Source organism: Trichomonas vaginalis, chromosome II (assembly GCF_026262505.1).
Source record: "Trichomonas vaginalis G3 chromosome II, whole genome shotgun sequence".
Lineage (NCBI taxonomy): Eukaryota > Parabasalia > Trichomonadida > Trichomonadidae > Trichomonas > Trichomonas vaginalis.
Window position 1 is genome coordinate 19,474,043 of NC_067204.1, and position 22,527 is coordinate 19,496,569.

Genomic DNA, 22,527 nt, shown 5'->3' on the forward strand with positions numbered 1-22,527 from the left:
GCGGATACATTCATGAAAAACATAGATTTAATCGAAAACTGCAGAATAGATGAGAACCACTTCGATTTAGAAAAGTATAGTACATTCTATTGCAAACAAGATGTAAGAATTTTAAGAGAAGGTTTTGTTAAGTTCAGAAATGATATATTGAAAGAGTTTGATTTAAACGTTTATGATTACGTTAGCATTTGTTCAATTGCTAACAAATTATTTGAGAACAGAGTGTACTTCCCGAATGGAAATTTATATGACCTCTCAAATAAACCAAGAGAGTTTATTTCACGCTGTATTCAAGGTGGAAGATGTATGCTGTCAGATAACATGAAACAAAAGAGCGAAAAGAAATTCATTGCCGATTTCGACGCTGTTTCATTATATCCATCAGCTATAGCAAGACTTTATACTTTAGAAGGTATTCCAAAGGTTATGAAGAAAGAAATGTTAAGCACAGAGTATCTCATGAGACATTTATTCGATGACGACCAAAAGGAACCCATTGGTGAAAAGTTTATGTCTGGCTTCTTTGTTCTCATTAAAATAACAGAGATTGGAATACATAGACACTTTCCTTTAATAGTTTGTGACCCTGAACTAAATCCAGAACTTAACGTTCCCAGAAGTTCAAACACTTGCTGTTTAATGTATGTTGACCATATAAACATTACAAGACCTCATAAAATATCAAGGTGTCAAATGTGAAGTGTTGCAAGGATACTATTACGATGGAAACAGAGATATTAGAATAAGAGATGAAGTAAAGAAGTTGTTTGAGTTAGGTTAAAGTATAAGAAAGAAGGAAATCCTTTGCAAGAAAATATAAAGCTCATTCTGAACAGTATTTATGGCAAAACTATTCTATCTCCTATTGAGTCAAAAATAACCATAGTAAATGACAAAGATGCTATAAGATATGCCATCAGAAACTACAACCATATAGTGAAGTTCGAAGGTTTGGATGGTTCAGATAAAACTATTTTCAAGCTAACGAAAGCATTTGCAGACACTTTAACTTCTGTCCACTTGGTGTTAACATTCTGTCTATGTCGAAGAGAATAATGTGTGAAGTATTCTGTACTGCTGAGGACTTAGGAATGGACATCTTTTATAGCGATACGGACAGTATGCATCTCTACAATGAAGATATCCCTCCTTTAGCTGAAGAGTTTGAGAAACGTTATGGAAGAGTTCTCATGGGTAAAAACCTTGGTCAATTTCATAGCGACTTTGCAGAAATCACAAAAGATAAACAAAGTTTAGCATACAAGTCAATATTTTGTGGAAAGAAGACTTACATAGACTTACTCACGAATGATTTAAATGAAGTTGCATTTCACTGCAGAATGAAAGGTGTGAAGCAAGATGTTATTGCTTTAACCGCTAATGAAATGTTTCCTGACTCTGTTCAGTGTTTCTATGATGAAGATAAAGGTTTAATGGTTCCGCAAGGAAAAATTTAACAAAGACTCTGAGTTCAGTGTTATGAAGTTATATAAAGCACTTTATGACGGTCAAGAGATTGCATTCGACTTAGTAAGTCTGCTACAACCTGCATTTGAAGAGAAGTTTAACTTTTCTATTCAGACTAAGACTTCATTCATAAGAAAGCTTAAGTTCTGAGGTCATGAATGAGAAAATATAATGAGGTCATTTATTTTTGTCAGCAGTGAGACCATTCATGATAAAAATAAGCGCTAGCGGCAAGGGCGAAGCCCATGTGGTCATTTACAATACTGCGATGGTAGAGTTTAAGAGTTGTGCTTCAATATAGAGACAGTCCTTATGGTCTGGAGGTAAGAACACTGGGCAGTTATGGTCATGAGTGGAGAACATGTCTATCCAAAACTCACGATTGAAAGCCAGTTAATTTATAGTATTTAGGGTTAGGAAGTGATGAAGTTCTTGTATGACCAATGAACTCATTTTCAACTCCCTTACTTAAGTTTGAATATAATATAGCTTTGCTTTCTATCCCAAATGCCAGGTGTTTACAATCTTTGAAAATTCATTTTTCCTCGGAAGCATTGCATCATAATTGAAAACATTCTTGAAATCATCACTTGGTTCAGAGATTTGAAATCTTATACGTAATGGATTTTCTTTCTTTTTAGCTACTTCATTGAATGGTGAATATATAATAAACTGACAGTCATGAGTTCCATCTTCATTTTCATTAAATTCATAATGAAAGTCTATAAGTTGTGGCTGACTACCTTCTTCTTTCAGTTGTGCAAGAAACTCACGTAAAGGCTGTAAAGTTTGTACTTCAATGTTAAACTTTTTCTCGAACATCTCATTAAATGAAATCATACATTGTAGCAATGTTGTATCGTCTTTAAAGTATTTGTATATGTGAATGTTTTGGGCGCTTAAAGACTGTTCGTCATTTTCTATCTCGACTTGAAGTATAAAGTCAACCTTTCTGAAAGCACATGTTATATACATAGATGTTATGCCAATGTACTTCTCTTCATTTATGTTCACAATCCAGTCTGTTGGAAACTTAAACGTTACTCTGTTCCCCTTTATTTTGACGTCAGGGTTTTCACTACTGAACGCAACAGATAAAGGTATTTGTCTATACATTTAATTCGGATAAAAATAAACCATTTACTCTTTCTTTGCTTCAGCTTCTTTAGCTTTTGCTTCAGCTTCTTCTTCTAGCTTTTTTCGCCAGTAGTCTTGGGTTCTTTTGTCTTCAGCAGCTAATGCAGCAAGTTGTTTTTCACTAAGTTTTCTTTTGGTCTCTCTGGCTTTTGTTCTTGTTTTTGTTCCTTCAGTTCGGATAAAATTTGCTCACGAATTTCTTTCTTCAATGCTTCAACATCTATGACCCCTTGGGTCTTGTCCGTAGGGCTTGTCTGAGTCATTTGACTGCAGATAAAAAACAAAATTAAAACTTTAACCGATGTAAAATGAGCTTGTCAAAATCAGAGCGAGAGTCTATTATATTAAATGACGCAAGAGGAATACAACATCCTTTCTATTACGTAAGTCAGAGTAAAGATGGTAAAATATACGTAAGAAAAAGAAAGGTTCCATTAGCGAATGCAGAAAGCGACAGTATTAAGGTGCATGGCACCGAGGGCGAAGCCCATGTTAAGCCTTCTATTCAAACTGAAAAGTCAATAGAACCAGAAGAAAAGAAGCCAGATGTACTTTCAATAACGAACCAAGAGCTTATTGCAAAGTTCGTGAATTTCATTGAAAAACAAACCGAGTCAAAGAATCCTGACCCGCCAGTGAAAGAAGTTGAGACAAAAGAGAATGTACAGTTCATTAAAAATGTCAAGAAACAACTTCCACACGAATGCCAAGAAGAAGAGTGAGAATAATGAAGTAAATAGATATTTTATCTGAAGTAAATACATGCAGAACGAACAGCTAAACGAATTTACTCCAGCAGAGCATATTCATCAGATTCGCTCATATTTCGATATCATAGACAATGCAGTTCAAATTGGTGACACTAATAGAAAATATTCTGACGCAAAGATTCCATCACAACCTGGAACTGCTAAAGATAACACATGGGTAACATTCAATCTCTCACCTCCTGGTGAAAATATGTTGGACCTTTACAATACATTCATTACGTATAAAATGGAAGGTCAATTTATTGTAGATAAAGAAATTGGTTCAGGTTCCAATAAAACAAACCCACCAGGATTTTGGATTGGTTTCGATGACGCTTTCTATGCAGTTGCTGGATATCAAATCCTTGCAAATGGTCGTATCGTATATTCTCAAGACAACGCAAGAGAAGAAGCATATATAACTTCAAACTCACAAACTACCGAACAAATAAAGAAAGTAGATGTTTTCTCAAAGACTCGACATGAAGATGTATGGAGTCATTCGGGAACATACAGAACAGGACAAATTGTTAGTGGTCCAATTACAGCAGGAAATCATTTGATTTTAAGCTTCGTTTAAGAATTCCTGTTAGAAGATTCCTTCCATTAGAAGCTATTCGATTTATTCCAGCTTTTGCAGGAAACATTCAGCTTAAAGTAAAGTTCAGTAGCGACGCCTTACAATGCACATCTATATCTGTAAATGATATCATTGCTTTCAATCCAACTCTTAAAGTTGCATTTGCTTCAGATTCAAATCCACCGACAAATAAATTTGTTCCATGGAATGAACCATTCACTATGATAACGAAGGCAGTAGAAGCTAGTGGAACAGTTACTATTACAACTGTAACCAGCAACTATTTCGAACAAAGATGGATTTTAATGAATGTTTCATTCATCCAAAGTCATTCTCTTTAGACCCTAACATTTATACAGAACTTGTAGAACATTATACAAACGAGGCTTTATGTTTTCCTGTTAAAGTTATGGATTGGATTCCTATGGACGGTTCATTCTCAAAGAATACAGATAGTTCAAGTGCAACATTTACAGCAGCTTATACGCCTATTAATGTTAAAAGTATTTGGGCACTATTTAGAAAGAAAGACAACTATTATGTTAATTTGAGAACCCTAAGTTTAAATATCTTCAGCTTTCCATGGGAGCTTATGGAAATATGCCTGCAGAACCTGAAAAATCATATGGACCTGTATTTTATGAAATGGTTGCGAACGCTTGCAATACAAACAATGATATGATAGGATTTAATGAAGATGTTATGAGGTCATTGGTGGATGATGGTAGTGTGGAACATAAATGGGATAGCTATGACAACACACATTTCTTATGTGGTTTTCCAACAGAAGTGGACTTTTGCTTCCAGCAAGGTCAAACATCTACTGCTCCAATAACATACAAATTGTCTGTTAAAGGACCTATTGAACTAGCAACTGAAAATGTACCAAAGCCACTTATTGGATTTATGAGGGATTGTTGCTTTGCCATTCAGGTGCGTGCTAATGGAATCCCAATAATAAGATTAGATGACTATAACTTAGCTACGGACGACGGTGAGGAATAAAGGATGAACGTTTATTTTTAAAGCTTATAAATGAGTTCTTCATCAAGCTCTCGTGAACCTTCACCATCTATGAAAACAAACTTTACCAAACGATTATGGAGCACCTATTGAATATTTCTTACGAGCTGCACAATGGCAAAGAGCAGTCTCACCAAGGTTAGGTGTTCCACCAGCTCCTGTCAAAAATAGCATTTGGTCAAGTCCTTATATAAGATATGGTCTCCCACTAGGTTTGCTAGCTACAGCAGGAGCAGTTATGATGTTGAAAAGAAATAAAGCAAATGTTGTAAATAATACTGAAGTAGCTGAAGTTAAACAAACTCCAACGCCTTCACAAGCAAAACCAACGCCTTCACAAGCGAAACCTTCAATGACTCCTGAACCTATGGAAGTACAAACTCCTGTTCAAAAGTCAACTCCTAAACCGACTCCAACATTTAAACCAGAACCTACTCCTCAAATAAATCGTAAAACTCCTGCGTTTCCTTACTGAAAAAATAACGTTATTTTTATTTAATATTAAAATTTTTATTTGATTGAAATGACAAATAAAGTCACTGAAGCAATGAAACAAAAGTTTTTGGTAGAATACATTAAATCAGGAACTATTCCAGAAGGTTTTTACATTCATACTATGAAGGATGGTAGAGTTCAGTTTAGAAAGATAAAGCAACCATTAGATAGAGAAGGTATATTAAGGAAGATTAAACTTCATGAGGACAACATTGCTGAACTTAAGAAGAAGTTAGAAGAGTTGGAGAAAGGAAGAGAGTTATAAAGCAATGAATTCAACAGGGTGAAAAACCGGGTGAAAAAAGAGGTGAGATCTCACCACTTCACCTAAATTTATTTTTGTGCTATGTTTTCATACGTGTGAGGGTGGTGATATCATTAATTTTTAAGTTCATTTTTTATTTTTTTTATTTTATTTTTATATAAATGACGAAAACTATTGAGATAACAAACTACAACGGTCATGAGTTCAAGAATTTGTTCTTCGTTCCTCGTGAAAATACATTCTATCAGATACGAGGGAGAAAGGGTAAAGTTAGTTTGAGCGTTTATGAAGGAATGAAGAATGGAAAGTTTATACAAGCATACGATACAAACGGTAAACGTGTTTCATTAGCTTTGTCAAAACTTACTAACATTTATTTTGACAGTGACTTTGACTCTGACAATTGGAGCGACAGCAGCGATACTGAAGAATATGAAGTATTGTGTGAAGCACAGCAATGGGAGGAGTTGCAATACTTTTGTAAGTGAGAACGTTTATTTTTTACAGTAGTGAAGTCGTTTGTGAAAATGTTAGTGAGGTGAAGTGGTTGGTGGCTTTGTAAATATTTAAGGTTAAGTTAGTGTTGTCGTTTGTGTTGTAAAATATACGTTAACGGTTTCGTAAAGTGTCAAATTCACATATAATGGGTAAGGAGGCGCGCAGTGCCTCCGTACGCATGATATGTATACTAACTTTATTGTGCTTCTGGTTTGCAGAGCTCTTATGGGAGACCAAGCTGAGGTCTGATGCCAGAACCACTTGCTGGTATGAATGAAGCAGAACTATGATTGGTCAGAACAAAGGCTGCACATCATCCCAGTAAGAGGATGGATGAGCGTGACTCCAGCTATGATCTTCCATATAGAAATGACACTTTTGCGCTTTTTGGCGGGAAAGTTTTGAGTGGACACATTGTGAGAAATAGAATACATTTATGATATATTATATGCTTTCCTCTCATTTTTCAAATTTTTCATAATATTTATTAAGTGATTTTCCTTAACATTATGATGCATTTAATATTCCTTACTATTGTTGTTTAAATATATGATATTTAGAAGCTTTTTAAATTTTTTTAAGAATAATTCACAACACATTTAAGATATTCTGTTGTAAACAGAAATTCATCAAAAGTGACACCTCAGAAAAGCTAAACTATTGAATTTTTGGAACTTTTGATAGAGCACGTTTTTAAATATTAATTAAAGTAAATGTATATTTTGTAAAGATTCTTTTTAATAAAAAAATAAAATTTTGAAGAAGAACACAAAATCTTCTGAAAAATAATATCACATAAACTCATATTATTTTCTAATATATAACTATTTTATATAAAAATCAAATTCAATGATCTTAAAAGCGAAGGATAAACCTCAAAATTTACGAATATAATGAGTGGGAATATAATGCTTATCTATCATAAAACCATATGAAATATCAATTTTTGCTTTACGCCTAATTTTTGACGACAATTAGCAAAAAATGTTAAATGTTAACACTCAGTCCATTTGAATATGAAAAATAAAATTGACTTTGATTAAATGTTTTTATTTATCATGCAATTCTTCTTGCGACCAAAGATTTGAATAAAAGTTCAAAAAATAAGATAGCTTAAAAAATAATATACGGTAGTGTTTACTAATAGATGAATAGTATATAAATTCTATTAAAATGGATTTGATCCAAAAAAATATAAAACCAAAAATAATTGTTATAATTTAAATGAAGAAGTAATTTAAAACGATTTTATTTATGATCAAATTTTATATATTTTTTTGGATCAAATCCATTTTAATAGAATTTATATACTATTCATCTATTAGTAAACACTACCGTATATTATTTTTTAAGCTATCTTATTTTTTGAACTTTTATTCAAATCTTTGGTCGCAAGAAGAATTGCATGATAAATAAAAACATTTAATCAAAGTCAATTTTATTTTTCATATTCAAATGGACTGAGTGTTAACATTTAACATTTTTTGCTAATTGTCGTCAAAAATTAGGCGTAAAGCAAAAATTGATATTTCATATGGTTTTATGATAGATAAGCATTATATTCCCACTCATTATATTCGTAAATTTTGAGGTTTATCCTTCGCTTTTAAGATCATTGAATTTGATTTTTATATAAAATAGTTATATATTAGAAAATAATATGAGTTTATGTGATATTATTTTTCAGAAGATTTCATTCTATATGCCTATGAAAAGTACTCTCAAAACTAACTTTTTCCTAATTATAATTAAATCTAGAATATTGTATTATGCTTAGTATTATTTCATTTTTCTCATTCAATTTAGAATTTACAAATGTCAAAAAATTGAGAGCTGTCACTTTTGATGAATTTCTGTTTATTACAATTCCAAAAATAACACAAATTATATAATACTGATATCATGAAGAACTTATGTTATAATTTTTATGTTCTAATTTCAATTTTTGAAGAATTTTTATCCTTGGAGGAGTGGGGGACAAACTCGCCCATTGTCACTTTTCATTAACCTTAAACTTGTAATTTTCATTATTTTTAAGGGTGCACCCGTATGTACGTTTATTTGAGAGGAGGAGGATTACCCTCTCAATTTTGAGGGATTCGTTAGTTTATTTTCTCGATGAATATGCAATAAAATTTGATTTTTACCTTATCAATATACTTCATATAATATACACATGTTCATGTAAAAACTTTTTTCCAAAATCCTCAGGAATTAAGGGATTTTTGAATTTTAAGAATTTTTTTCGAATTTTTTCGAAAAAAAACATTTTCAGAACAGCCTTAACAGTAGTAGGATAGGAAGGGTTTAGTGACTTTTTTTGTTACATCTATATATAGACGATGCATTAAAATATAATTTATAAACACATTAAAAAAATTAACATTAATTTTAAAATAATTTATTTTTTTATCTTTTATAAAAGAAGCTATATATATAGATGATGTCAGATATTCCGCGATTAATTAAACATTGTTTAAATCCTGAATGGGTTAAACTTCAATTTAAAAATGAAGATTGTGAATTATTAAATGAATATGAAAGCCAAAATAAGCTAATGAGGTATAAATATAATGATAAAGAATATTTAATTTCATGGAATCAATGGAGTCATAATCAAAGACCTCATAAACGAGAAGAAGAAATTGAAAATAATGAAATGGAAATCATTGATGACATTAAAGAGGATGGAATTCCTAAATTTTGTAGAAAAACCTTTAGAACTAAGTTAGGAGCATATAAACGTAGAGTATTAAATCCTGAATACATAAAACATTTATTTAAAAAGGAAGACTGTGAATTATTAAACGTTAATGAATATGAAAATGCTAAATCAAAATTGAAATATAAATATATTGGAAGTGATGAAAGGTGTAAAGATAAAGATAAAGTTTATTCAGTTTCATATAATAACTGGCACACGTTAGGGATAAGAAAACATTTAGGAGATTATGGGAAATGTTCTGAATTCTTTAAATCTAGTATGTACGAGAGAGTAAAAGAAATTAGAAATAATTATTTTCATGAATAAAAAATAAACTTTAAAAATTCATGTCTTACATTTTTTGAATAATTTATTTTTTTAATTCGTAAGAAAATGAGTGGATCAAGATTCGTAACCGTCAATCAATTAATGGATGCTCTTTCACCAATTCTTGAAAATGTTAAACAAGTAGATGTTTATTTCGATGATTATGTAGAAAGTTTATATTATAAATGTAAGTTTAATATTAAACCTATTGCTTTTGCATTTGATAATAAATTAATTGAAAATGCAAAAATTTGGGAATTAATTCCGAATATTGAATTTATAACAAATATTAATGATAAATGGTTTAAACGAATTCCAACCACAAAAGTTCTTTGTAAATTAATGATCAAAACTGAGGAAAAAGAATTTAACGGGTTTAAATATCATCCAAATAAAGTTTCAGAACTAGAAAATGAAAAACTTCAGAAAAAATTAAACGATAGACTTTCAAATGATCGTATTGAAAAAATAAATAAACTAGCAGAAGTTGCATTTAATAATGAAATATTTGATGAATATAACCTTGAACTCAGTGATGGGCTTTAAGGACCCGGGCTCAACGAGTCATGATTTATGAAATCAATTATTTGATTCATTCTTTCTTCAATCTCTTCTATTCTTTTTGTTAAATCATCTATTTTCATTAATGAGGTGATTCTTGATTGAGGAATAGATTTCAAACTAACCACTCCTTTTATTTTTGAAATTTTGAATCCATCAACTTTAAACATTTTATTCAATTTACACGTTGTCAATTCTTCAAATAATTTTTTATTATTAGCATAATAGTCATTAAATTCTTCAACAGATGAAAAAATTTTTTATTTCAGTAATTGGTTTAACAACGTTTATTTTTTGTTGAACATTTTCACTTTCATTTATTTCTTCCTCCTCTGTTTCATTTATTTTTAAAATCGGTTTCATTTATCATTAAATAAAAATTAGAATATAAGTGATGAAAAATAATTTTTTAATTAATATTAAATCAGAAATGGCGGCAGGATTCTTTAAAAAATTATGGGATGGAATTAAGAAAGCTGCAGGTTGGGTTATAAAAAGGTTATTAAACCTGTTGCAAACTTTTTGGCACCAGTAGCGAAAACGGCAGGAACTATCATAGGTGGAGTATTAGGTACTAAAGCAGGTAATCCGGCGATGGGAGCACAAGCAGGTAACGCAATTGGTGGAATTGCTGAAGGAATACTTAATAAAATAGGGGGTAGATAGTGGAAAAATAAATAAATATTATTTTTATCTTAGTATCGGTTGTAGTCTTTGATAAACTTTTTCTCCTTTATTTAAAATTTCTCTTATTGGGGCAGCTTTTGGCGTTATTGATTCAGCAACGTCACTAATTGCTTCTTTATTCTTAAATATCCAATTTGCTCCTTTCTTCATTGTTTCCCAAACTTTATGCGCTCCTCTTTTTACTTTATCCCACAGTTTCTTAAAATCCTGCAGCCATAGTTGATTATTTCATTAAAATTAAAAATTCATTTTCATCTTTTAATTTTGATTTTTTATTTAATAATAAATGACGACTAACTATTTAGTGCCAAACACAAACCGATTAATGGAAATGTGTTTCATTCATTCGAAAAGATAAATGAAATATTCGCAAAGAATGATGGAAGAAGATATTATAGAGAACTTGAAAGTTCATGCTATGACTCTGATGCTCCATATTTTGATGATAAACAAACTCATTTAAGAATTACAAATCCGGCTCATGATGTGAACCAATTAGGTGACACATATATTAAACGCAAAGTTAAAGCAACTCTAGTTTCAAATAAAGCTTTCACATGTGATGCCGCTTTTAAATGCATGCGTTTATTCGTTGGTTACAAATCATCAAATCAAAGCTTTAAACAATTAGAAGTAGAAACCGAAAGAGGTGATGCCGGTTATCTTCAGATGGATTGCGCCCGTGAATCTTTCGCATTTGCAACATATAAACCAAAATCAGAAAGGAAAGTTAAAAAGTTTGTTCATTCGTTATATAATAATGTTCAAAAATATGATAACTCAGTATGTGGTAAATATATTGACCCTTCAGAAGTTTTCAAGAAAGCAAATGAAGAAGTTGATATCACTTTTGATATGATTATTCCGGTAAATGATTTGTTAGCATTTCAGGCGTTCGATGATTATCCTAAATCATTTGGTGAAATCATTCTTAAATATTATGTTTTCAGGGATACTTTAGTATTTTGTCAGGTTGACCCGTTAAGAGTTGCTGATTTACAAAATTACGTTTATGAAAAGATAACTGATGAAAATTATGAAAAGATTATGAATCATGTTTATAAATATGATCGCAAATTCCAACAAATCGGACTTCCTGCCAAATTAATTACAAGCTTAGCCGCTACATCTGCTGACGCAACAGTTGATGACGTTATTATTTCATGCACAAAGATGGAAGTTTTAGAGGATAAATGCATTACACCAGGATACGGTTTAATTGAAGAATCAGTTAAAGCAATACCACGTTTATTTAGTAAGGAAGATCCATTCATGATTCCAGCTCAACATATTGACGTTCGTTCACTAAATGGAGGTTGCATCACTCCTGAAGGTATCAGCTCAGATTTCTCATACGCTCTTCATAATGTTACAGATGTTGTGTTAGCATTTCCGAAGAATGCAATGCAAAGAACAGTTTTAGAAAATCCAATGCTTCGAGGTCTTCAGGTCACTATAGATTCCAGAAACTTCCCCGATCAAGCGATGACCACAGTGGGTGACATATTCTTTACACGTATGCTTCAAGCTTCTGATTTAGATGGAGTGAATGAATGCACAGAAGAATACGAGGACTCATTAACTAGACCACTGAATGATGATAATGGCACGCCATTAGCTAGAACATGGAAAGACCAAACTTCATTCTTATGCACTATTCCAGTTCAACGTGATGGAGCGGGTATATTCTTTGATGGATTAGAAACTTTCAACTCACAAGTTACAGTACAAGTGAAAGCTTATCCAATCATTCAGGGTGAAAATGACACTTACTGTTCAAAGGTGACAAATCCTCCTCAGGTTTGGTTTACTAGGACTACATATTGGACATGGACACCGGATGAAGGTTTGAAATATCATCCAACAGGTACACCACCACAGTATAGAAGTTCATATGATGAAATATTGATGAATAGAAATGTTAAAATTATAAATTTATTTTTGATTAAATGGATTTAAATTCATTCACCCCTTATGAAGAATTAGCGGGAGTATATAATACATACGTAGATGATATGATTAATGAAGCATTGAGTGATAATAGAAATGCTCTATCTAAGGAAAAATTAATGAAAATTCCATATTCTGAATGTTACTTAAATTCAATCACTGCAGCAATTGGTAAACAAAATAAAGGTAAAACATTAACGATATTAAAACAAATTATCATTATTGCTAACACTTCCCCCATTCACATGTGTTAATTTATATCAACCGTTCAGGTTCACCTTCAGATAATACATTTGAATCTTTAAAGCATTTAATCAAAATTCCAATTATTTATTTATCACAAGAAGAAGCAGAAGATTATTTAAAAAACTTTTTAATGTATAAAGAATTATATAATACAATCAAGAAGCAAGGATTAGAGGATAAAATTATTGATAAACAACGGGATGAATTATTTGAAACACTTTCTATTTCAAATTTTGATAGAGAATTTTTGCATTCACTCATTTTTCTAGATGATGCAGTGAAATCAAAACTAATAACAAATGAGAAATCATATTTTAATCAGTTATTAACTCAATGTCGACACATTCAGTGTTCATTCTTCATGGCTGTTCAATACTTCAAAGCATTAAGCACAAACATTAAATCAAATCTATCAACACTTTTCATTTTCAGTGGTTTAGTCGTCAACAGTTGAACGTTATGCTTTATCAAGTGAATTTACCAATGAGCATTAATGAACTTTACACACAATATCAGCAATTAGGTGAACATGGAAAAATAATAGTTGATTTAAATAAAGGAGGTGTTAAATTTGATTAACTTTTTATAATTAATTTTTATTTTTTATTTATAATTAAACATGACAGAAATAGCAAATCTTCTACAGGTTCCATTAAAACAAGGGACAAACAAAAAGGGTGCATATAATAGAACTATGAAAGTTCCAGACGGAATGAAAGAATTAGTTCATATTGTTGCTGGTCTTCAAAAAGATGTTAAACAAATGAGAAACGTTTTAACATTACCAGAAGCTCAAGCATATGCCAAACGTCATGGTCCAAATTGGGAAGCACACGAAGCAGACATTACGGGTCCAAATGGAAAACCTGATGGTATAAATGAAGTTTTCGTTACTGATGGTCAAGTAATATTAAAGTCATAAATGGGTATAAATTAACTATATCTGATTATCCTAAACGTAAAGCATATAATGAACGTTATCCTATGCAATTTGATGAAAATGGAAAAGCTGTTAAACAATACATTGGAGAAGGTGAACATGGTCCAATTAATTCATACCGTCATAATCCATATTCTTATTTCAATGAAGAATTAAACGCTATTGAAGAGGGACCGGATGGATTACCACGATATGTTAATCAGTTTGATGGTCAATATGCAAATTTGAGACCTGAAATTCCAGCTAAGAAATTCTTTAAAGTTGCTTTATTCGATCCAGTGTTCAATGAACAGAAAGAAGCAATGAAAGCAGAATTTAAACCAATTCAAGTGGCAAGAATTTCTTCATCTTCACTTTCAGAAGCGTTCAAGGAATTGATAAAGAAACCACTTTATTCTCAACAAGGTTATAACTTTGATTTAATTAAAGAAAGTGATAGACGTAAATTAGAAAAATCAGATGGTTTTAAGAATGCATGTAATGAAATGATTAAAGATATTGTAAATGATAAAATAAGACTGGAAGAAACTCAAAGCAATATCAATAACATAATTGTGCAGTTACAAAGAAAGTATAAGCAAACAATGATGAACCTTGGGATATTACCGTAACAACTAAATAAAACTTTAAATATATTTTTCTTTTTTTATTCAATTATAAATGAGAAGACGTTTCACTAGTCAAAAGAACACAAACGCAAAAGCAGAGATTACGGTTGGTTATAATGTAAATGATGATAAATCACGAATTATTCAAAATGTTAAAGTTAATGTTAGCCCTGAATTAACAAAGTCAGCAACTCAACCAAATTTATTAACTCGTGACTTACCAAAGAATGAGGAGAATGGAGACCCAATCATTTTATCTGAACCCGGTAAAGAACCCGTTGAAATCCCCACATATCCAACATACCCCCCACCTCTTTCATCAAACATCGAGAACCCAGGAATCTACGATTACAGTCGCAATGCGCCATATAAAATAGACATTAATTCTGAATTAATGAAAATTTACCGTGATATAATAACTGATAATTATGATTCAATAATAAATTTAATTGACCAATCCGGTTTAATTATTTTACCTTATGAATCATTAATTCACATTATCGCCATTCTTTGTGATGTTCAAGATTCAGACGTGAAGATTCAATATTTCATAGATGATGAGGTTTCATGCTGCGGAACAGTTGCAAAAATAAATCCTATAAAGGATATTAGCACAATTAAGATATCAAAGAACGGAACAACAACTGAACTTCATTTAACTTATAATGATATTTATAATAAAATAGTTGATGAATATAAAATATCACTTGAAAAATTCTTTGTTAAGGCCATTTAATATTCAAGCATTAACATTATTGAATAATAATCCTTTGAATCATAATCAATAATAATTGACCTTTCACCAGTTTCTATCGTTTGTTTTATTTCTTTTGTTCCCCACTATCTGGATCGGTCATTGTAATTGTTTTTGTTATAGTATCAGCTTTATCTTTAACTTCAATCTTTTTTCCATCAGGATATTTAAACCAAAATTCCAAAAATTCGATATTGTCAATCTGTTCATATTTTAATCTATCAATTGCATTTTTAATACCATCTGAAAATCTTATGAAATGGTCATTATATGGGTTTGATTGAACTAAATTTGAATGAAGTGAAATATAACCCGATGATGAATATGACATTGACTCATATTTTCTGAAAACACTAAAATTTATAACATGAATGAATTTCTTATTCGTTGAATTTATGAATTCTTGAGGTAATCTTATTCTAGTTTTATTTATCACTGGAAAATAACGCTTTACCATATTTTTAATCGTAATAAAAAATGTCAATTATCAATATTATTTCGAATAATAACTGTGAATTAAATTTAACAGTTAGCGGAATTTATAATGTTACTCTCGTTTCTGTGAGTGGTAAATTTAATCCCATTCTTTTAGACCCTTCAGATTATATATCATTTATTAAAGATGACCTTGAAAAAACATATGATATGTATATAAATAATGTGATAACGAAATGGGATATTAACATGATTTTAAGTTATTTAAATGAATCATTTATCATATGGTATGAAGAAAATTTTAAATCAAAACCTGATAAACTTTTTGAACTTGATGAAATAAATAACCTTATTAAATTCCCGCTGAAAATTAAATTTTGTACTCCTCATCTTCGTTCATTGTTGGGGATATTAAATTTTGAAAAAGATGCTGGGGATGTTTTGTATTCTGACACTGGTTCCAATTTCATTTTAATCAAATGTGATAAAGTTAATACCCCAATGAGATTTTCACATCAAACATTAGACCCTAACTCTTACCCATCAATACAAAACATTATCCATCATTAAACATATTTTCTTTATCATATCCGTTTCAATTATCCGGGAATTCATTTATTCTTCATTCAAAAGATTTATCAAATATTAAATTTAGAATAACTGACCTATTTGATTGTGATTTAGAATTCATGAATGAAATATTATGGCAATTTCAAATAGAAAAAATAGCTGATGAGATAACGGATTAAATATTTATTTTAAATCATAATAAATGATTAAACAACAGCAACCACAACAACTTAAGGCGCAGACCATTACATACGCCATATATGCATATAATTCAAAGACGGCAGAACAAACGCAAATGTTGAAATATGGAGATTTGGAGATAGTATTGAAAAATGACCATTTCGAATTCGTTTGCAAAGGTGGTGCAGTGATATCAAATATAAAAGAAATTTTATTTATGAATTCAAAAATTAAAGGTATAACGGATGATATAACATCAATTCCACCAGAAGAACAAAGATATTACGCATTAAATGCATTTCCTAAAGTTTTGAAGATTGGAAGATTTAATTTAAATGAGGAATTCATAAAAGGTTTCCTAAATGACATAATGAAGAAGGCAGATAAGGAATATGTGGTAAGTGAGTTAGAGGAGAAAGCAGATAAGGGACTTGTGGCTAGTGAATTAATGAAGAAGGCAGATAAGAACCATACACATACAAGTTTTACAACTGTTGCTATAGAAAGTATTGAAGGAACGGTTGAAGAAACTGGTGGGGATGTATTATATTGTAAACCTCCTAACTTTCCACAAAGGTTTAACATCGGATGACGACATAACGACGATGAGAACATTAGATGTAAAGATGTTTATGTCATGAAGGATGAACATAATATTAAATTCACTGCTCAAGATTTATATGACAAGAAGCAGACAAAACAGAGCTTCAAACATTAAAGACTGAAATACTTCAAACATTATATCCTATAGGCTCTATTTATACGTCAATGAACTCAACAAATCCAGCAACAGTTCTGGGTTTCGGTACGTGGGAACAAATAGTTGACAGGTTTTGTATTGTGCAAACTCTTCAAAGGAAACAGGAGGAAGTAAAACGATTTCAGGTGAAAATTTACCTGCACATAGTCACTACATAGATTTAAGTACATCTCAAGCGGGTTGGCATAAGCATAGATATTGGGATTGGTCAGCAATGATAAAAGGTAAAGGATATGATGTTAAAGACAACGTTAAGTTTGCTATAGATTGTTACTGGAGTAACACTGAGGGAGGAGGAAACCATACACATCGCGTTTCAGGATATACACAAACAACGGGACAAAGTAAAGATTACATGCCGCCATTTATGACAGTTTACGCATGGTATAGAGTTCAATGAATGTGCTTGACCCAAAGGTCTGGGCTTACCGAATGAACTAAATATATTTTATGTCTGTAATTAATTAGGTAATGGTTTTGGGTTATTCAATAATTGTTTATGAGTTTTGGATGAAAGAATACCGGTCGAGCCAAAATGGCTCCCTCAACGAGCATTTTATGAGCTTATTAATGGTGTTATGAATGAATTCAAATGTATTTACATACATCCTGACCTCGTTCATTTTGTTGCTGAATTCCCCAAAAATGAAAAAATCATTGATTTTGGCTGAGAAAAACAGCAAAACCCTTCTTCCACGGGAACAAAGAAATAAAGAAGAAATAAAGTAAATTTTTTATTTATTCCCGTGGAAGATAGAGCACTTTTATGACACTTTTTATTCACGACAAACAAGACAAACAAAGAAAATAAGAAAATACGGCGCCGTCGCGGTTCGAACCACAGACCCTGACCCCTCTATAACACCACCTTAGACCACTGTGCTACGTAGCCTGTCGACATAAGATTTTATAAATTGCATATTTGACGTAAATTTATTTCCCAGTTATTCAATAATTAATTATTTTTGAAGAACTGAAGGTGTCACTACGTCACCATGTGTCACTCGGTTAATTAACTTCTCTGAAAAAATGTGACAACATGACATTTTGACAACAACATAGGAGGAAGGCAGTTATGACTTATTTTTGAAGAACTGAAGGTGTCACTACGTCACCATGTGTCACTCGGTTAATTAACTTCTCTGAAAAAATGTGACAACATGACATTTTGACAACAGTCCTGGAAATTTGATGCAGCCCAAAAATAAAGTTAGTTTTAAAATTATTTTTATTTTTTTATTCCTATATAAATGACAGCAACAAACAACAACAGCAACTATATCGTTTCTGATGAAAAAGTTATTGATTCATTAGCTGAGGAATTAGTTGTGGCAGAAACTAAAACCCTCAACGAAAGAATTGGTGAAAACAAGATTGATTTACATAACTACCTCAAACACGATGGAGGAAGAGGAAGGAAAACTGGTATGGCTTTATTAGTAAATAAAATTTCAAATTTAACGATTATAGATGTTGATATCAATAAATCATACAATGATGAACTTAAAGAAACAGTTAGAAAAGACATTTTATCAAAACTTTTGGATAAAGATGTTATCGTTAAAACCGCTTCAGGAGGTCTTCACATTTATTGTAACACTAATTTCTTCTATTCAGTTTCGAACAGAATGATTAAATGCTATTCCTGCAATGATTACGATATTGATATAATGACTTCTATGGATGATTCAAAGCGTTCTTTAGTAGTTATGGCTGATTCAAGAGTTCGCAAGAATGCAACAGAACCAATCAATACATACTCATTCATTCGTGGAAGTTACGACTCGACCATAACCAGAACAGTGAATGATATATTAAATGATTTGAATATTAAGGTAAGAGTTGAACAGAAGAACGAAGAAATAAAGACTATCATGAATGAAAACAAAAATGTAAACATTGACGATAAACTTGCCCAGAGCATAGTTGATGGTATTAGTGATTTTGAAGTACATAATGACGGTGGAAATATGAATTTAGAAAAAGAAGTTACATTATTCACACTGTTTCAAGCAATTAATTCGTTACCTAATCATTTAATTAATGAAGCATACGATAACGTTTATAACTTTTGCAGCTTAACAGAAAATGCAAAAAGTAATTTTGAAAAAGCACGTAGTAGATATGCACATTTAATGACTTCTCCATTTGTTTTAGTGAAGATTCTAAAACTATACCAAAAGGAATATTATGATGAATATGTTTTACCTTTATTACGTAAGCCAAAAATAACATTTGATATCAAACTTGATGACTCGTTTTTGATAACAGATATTAGACGCAAGGCTGAAAATCATCAGTATAAAAACAGTTCTGAAGTAATTGAGGATTTATCACGTGTAATCCGTTTTGTAGATTGTGGAAATAAATATTTCATTCAAAAAGATTACAACATACACGATAAAATGAATCAAATATCATTCGTTCTTCAATCAAACATGAAAGAGTCACTCAAAATGATTAAATTATTTAAAGAAGAAGGTAAAACCATAACAGCATGGGATGTACTACTAAATCAATTGTCTTCATTAACCGTTAAGGGTGTTTGCTTTAAATCTGATTCTCCAGATGTTTTCTCAACGTTTCAAGGTTATAAATACAACGTTCTCGAAAACCAGATTACTCAAAAATTGAGATGTTTATGAATTTCATTAAAGAAGCCATTTGTGATAATAACGATGAAGTGTATAAATACCTACTCGGCTGGATTGCATCAATGATTCAACATCCTGGAATCAAGAATGAAACAGCAATTATTTTGAAAGGACTTCAGGGAACAGGTAAAAACAGATTTACAGACATTATTTCTGAACTTCTCGCTGGTTATTCATGCAAAAACATTACCGAAATAGGTGAGCTAACGGGTAATTTCAATTCAGTAGTTGAGAATAAAATGTTTCTTGTACTTAATGAACTCAAGAATGTAGGTGAAGATAGACTCGCAAACTTCAACGCTTTGAAATCAATTATAACGGATAATGAGATTAGAATTAATGAAAAGAATCAACCCAGAAGAACAGCACAGAACGTTGCAAACTTCATTTTCGTAACTAATAACGTTTACCCTGTCAAAATTGAAGTTGGAGACAGAAGATACGTAGTTTTAAGAGTTAATGGTAAATTTAAGGGTCAATTTGATTACTTCAAGAATTTAATGGATTCATGCACTAAGGAATTTTATGATAATTTACTAACATATTTTATGCAATATGACCTTTCATCATTTAATGTACGAATCATACCGATGACTGAAGCCAAACAAGATTTAATTGAATTAAAAATCAAAATCCTTTAGATGTATGGATAAATACACATTATGATGAATTGTGTGCAGGTATGACATGTAAAAATGCTCTATTCTGCAAACCATCAGACATGAAAGACAAAAACTTTCAAATGAGCATTAAAGATAAATGTGATAAGAAAACAGAGAAGAATAGATGGTAAACAAACATGGTGTTATGTTTTGAAAGAAGAAATGAAAGGATTATATAAACAGGTTGAACCAAACGATAATGAGGATTCATTTACTGACGATGAAATACCTGTAAATGAAGCTTTATAAAGTATGATTTGAATTTATTTTTGCATTAATCCTGCTGTGTTGTCAAAATGTCATGTTGTCAGTAATTTTAAGAGAAGTTAATTAACCGAGTGACACATGGTGACGTAGTGACACCTTCAGTTATTCAATAATTAATTATTTTTGAATAACCTAAAAACATTAACGATAAAATAACTGATAACAAATTTTTATTTTTATCATAAATGAATACCCCACAAGCTCAAAATTTACCACGAATCATAACAAGGGAGGAAATGATAAAAATGATGCAAGAACATGTTAAAAATAACAAACCACTAAAATTGAGAAAATGTGGTTATGCAGTAATGATGGAAAGAGAGATGTTGTCGAAGAGGAATAAAAATTAAATTTGGATTGAGTTTAAAAATTCATCTTTATTAAATTCATCTCTTCCAATCAATTTATTTATTCTATTAAATTCTTTTATTTTTGCTTCACTCAGTTTAAGGATTGAACGGTAAGTTTCTAATTTTTCGATTATTTCTTTATCGTTTTCAACCCCACTGCATTGCGACTTCTTTTTGTAATAGCATATTTTTGATTTAATTCTGTTTAGTTTCTTTTTATATTCATCGTCTGGACTCTTGACTGCTTCGTTGTCACTCATTTTCTTACGAAATAAAAAAATTAAATATTATTTAAATATAATGGAGTAATAAAATAAATCGGAATTTCTATTAATTTATTGTCAACTTCAACTAATGCATTGCCGTTAATATATCTAACAAATTCAGCTATTGTGTCAAATCTTCGTCTTCTTTTTGTCATTGATTTATCAGTTTTTCCATAATCGAGATGAATTAAAACTTTATTTCCTTGTTTAAAATTCATGAGCCCCGAATTAATTTGTTCACGTTTAACATCATTTAACCTTTCCATTTGCTTTCTAATATATTCCCATTCTTTTGAAATATCATTTTTCATTTCCACCGGTTTCATGTTTATAGTTCTATGCCATGTATTATTGTAATAATATACTAACTGTTGTATGATGGAGTCATGATTTCCATCCCAGTATATCTGACCGTTAACCCCTAACGCATCTCTAAGAGTTCTCATTACCGCATCAACTATTTTATTATGAAACGTATATGGAGAGGATGAAAAGTAAAAATTAATTTGTAGGAAATAATGAGCCATAGCTGCCTGAAATCCTTTATCACCATCACCCCTGATATTATCTACTCTTTCATGATCTAGTAAGTATTGTATAGCTCTTCTTGTTTCCTGTTCTGTTTTCCCTTTCACCGGAATGCAATATAAATATCTAGTGTTAATGTTAATGGCAAATAAATAAGTAACGTTTCCTTTTGAATATTCCAGATGATCAATTTCGTATGAATATGGATATGGAGCAAATGAAGGGCGACTAAATTTTTCCTTTAACGGTTGAATTTTTGGGTCAATTGGTTTATTTAATATCTTGAAATCCTTTTTAAAATCTTTTTGCTTCTTAAATGTTTGAAATGGATATAATAAAGTGAATGATGAAGGATTAACTGAAGGAGGAGGTACTACTGTCGTTGGAGGTTTTGGTGTTGTAAGTGGTTTAATTTTATCTGCTTTGATTTTGGATTTCATTCCTCCTTTCATTAATTCTGGATGTATTCTATTCATTTTTTTAAATATGCTGTATATAAAGGTTTGATATACTTTCCCGCTTCGAGTTTATGTTGAAGGATGAATTCCAAAAGTTGATCTTCATTTAAAAGTCGGGCTGAATATGGTTTAACTAATGAATCATAAATTAAAGCTTGTGCATCATTTATGGTCTGAAGGACCTGGGCGTTTTGTACCATTTGTTTTTGTTCCTTTGGCTTTTGTGGCTCGGGATTATATAAATTATATAATCCATCAATATCTTCTTCTGTTAATACTTTATTTTTGAAATCTTTCAACTGTTTAAGCTGTGATTTAGTTTTTCCCTTTGTATATTCATTATTTTTAATTTTGTCTTTAATTTTAGAAATTATTTTATCATGATATTTCAAAACTTCATTTTTAT

At 30.9% G+C, this 22,527-nt stretch overlaps 5 protein-coding genes and 5 pseudogenes across 10 annotated transcripts, besides 5 other annotated features; 8 read left to right on the forward strand and 2 right to left on the reverse strand.

Annotated features, from left to right (window-relative positions):
* Positions 1 to 6,410: part of a mobile genetic element that runs on past the window's edge.
* On the forward strand, positions 640 to 1,604 carry TVAGG3_0573100 (annotated as a pseudogene). Its single transcript has one exon. A coding segment is annotated over exon 1 (965 nt).
* TVAGG3_0573110 (uncharacterized protein) lies at positions 2,079 to 2,583 on the reverse strand (the record flags this gene model as incomplete). Its single annotated transcript, XM_051238865.1, has 1 exon — positions 2,079 to 2,583. A coding segment is annotated over one exon (505 nt), but the record flags the coding sequence as incomplete, so codon positions are not given.
* TVAGG3_0573120 lies at positions 2,913 to 3,340 on the forward strand (annotated as a pseudogene). Its single transcript has one exon. A coding segment is annotated over exon 1 (428 nt).
* Positions 5,008 to 5,431, forward strand: TVAGG3_0573130 (annotated as a pseudogene). The gene has a single exon. A coding segment is annotated over exon 1 (424 nt).
* TVAGG3_0573140 (uncharacterized protein) lies at positions 5,480 to 5,716 on the forward strand (the record flags this gene model as incomplete). The annotated part of the gene is made up of 1 exon (XM_051238866.1): positions 5,480 to 5,716. The coding sequence occupies one exon, from the start codon at positions 5,480 to 5,482 to the stop codon at positions 5,714 to 5,716; it is 237 nt and encodes a 78-aa protein (XP_051096690.1).
* Positions 5,878 to 6,204, forward strand: TVAGG3_0573150 (uncharacterized protein; the record flags this gene model as incomplete). Its single annotated transcript, XM_051238867.1, has 1 exon — positions 5,878 to 6,204. One exon carries the CDS (start codon positions 5,878 to 5,880, stop codon positions 6,202 to 6,204), a length of 327 nt encoding a protein of 108 aa, XP_051096691.1.
* A 414-nt stretch (positions 6,411 to 6,824) lies between the features above and the next one.
* Positions 6,825 to 6,862: a mobile genetic element.
* Positions 6,863 to 8,040: 1,178 nt separating this feature from the next.
* Positions 8,041 to 8,077: a mobile genetic element.
* Positions 8,078 to 8,182: 105 nt separating this feature from the next.
* Positions 8,183 to 8,251: a mobile genetic element.
* A 3,592-nt stretch (positions 8,252 to 11,843) lies between these two features.
* Positions 11,844 to 21,887: a mobile genetic element.
* TVAGG3_0573200 lies at positions 16,945 to 17,336 on the forward strand (annotated as a pseudogene). The gene has a single exon. A coding segment is annotated over exon 1 (392 nt).
* Positions 18,187 to 18,712, forward strand: TVAGG3_0573210 (Prim-pol domain family; the record flags this gene model as incomplete). The annotated part of the gene is made up of 1 exon (XM_051238868.1): positions 18,187 to 18,712. A coding segment is annotated over one exon (526 nt), but the record flags the coding sequence as incomplete, so codon positions are not given.
* Positions 19,653 to 20,501, forward strand: TVAGG3_0573220 (annotated as a pseudogene). Its single transcript has one exon. A coding segment is annotated over exon 1 (849 nt).
* Positions 20,866 to 21,129, reverse strand: TVAGG3_0573230 (uncharacterized protein; the record flags this gene model as incomplete). Its single annotated transcript, XM_051238869.1, has 1 exon — positions 20,866 to 21,129. The coding sequence occupies one exon, from the start codon at positions 21,127 to 21,129 to the stop codon at positions 20,866 to 20,868; it is 264 nt and encodes an 87-aa protein (XP_051096693.1).
* Positions 21,888 to 22,527: the final 640 nt, after the last annotated feature.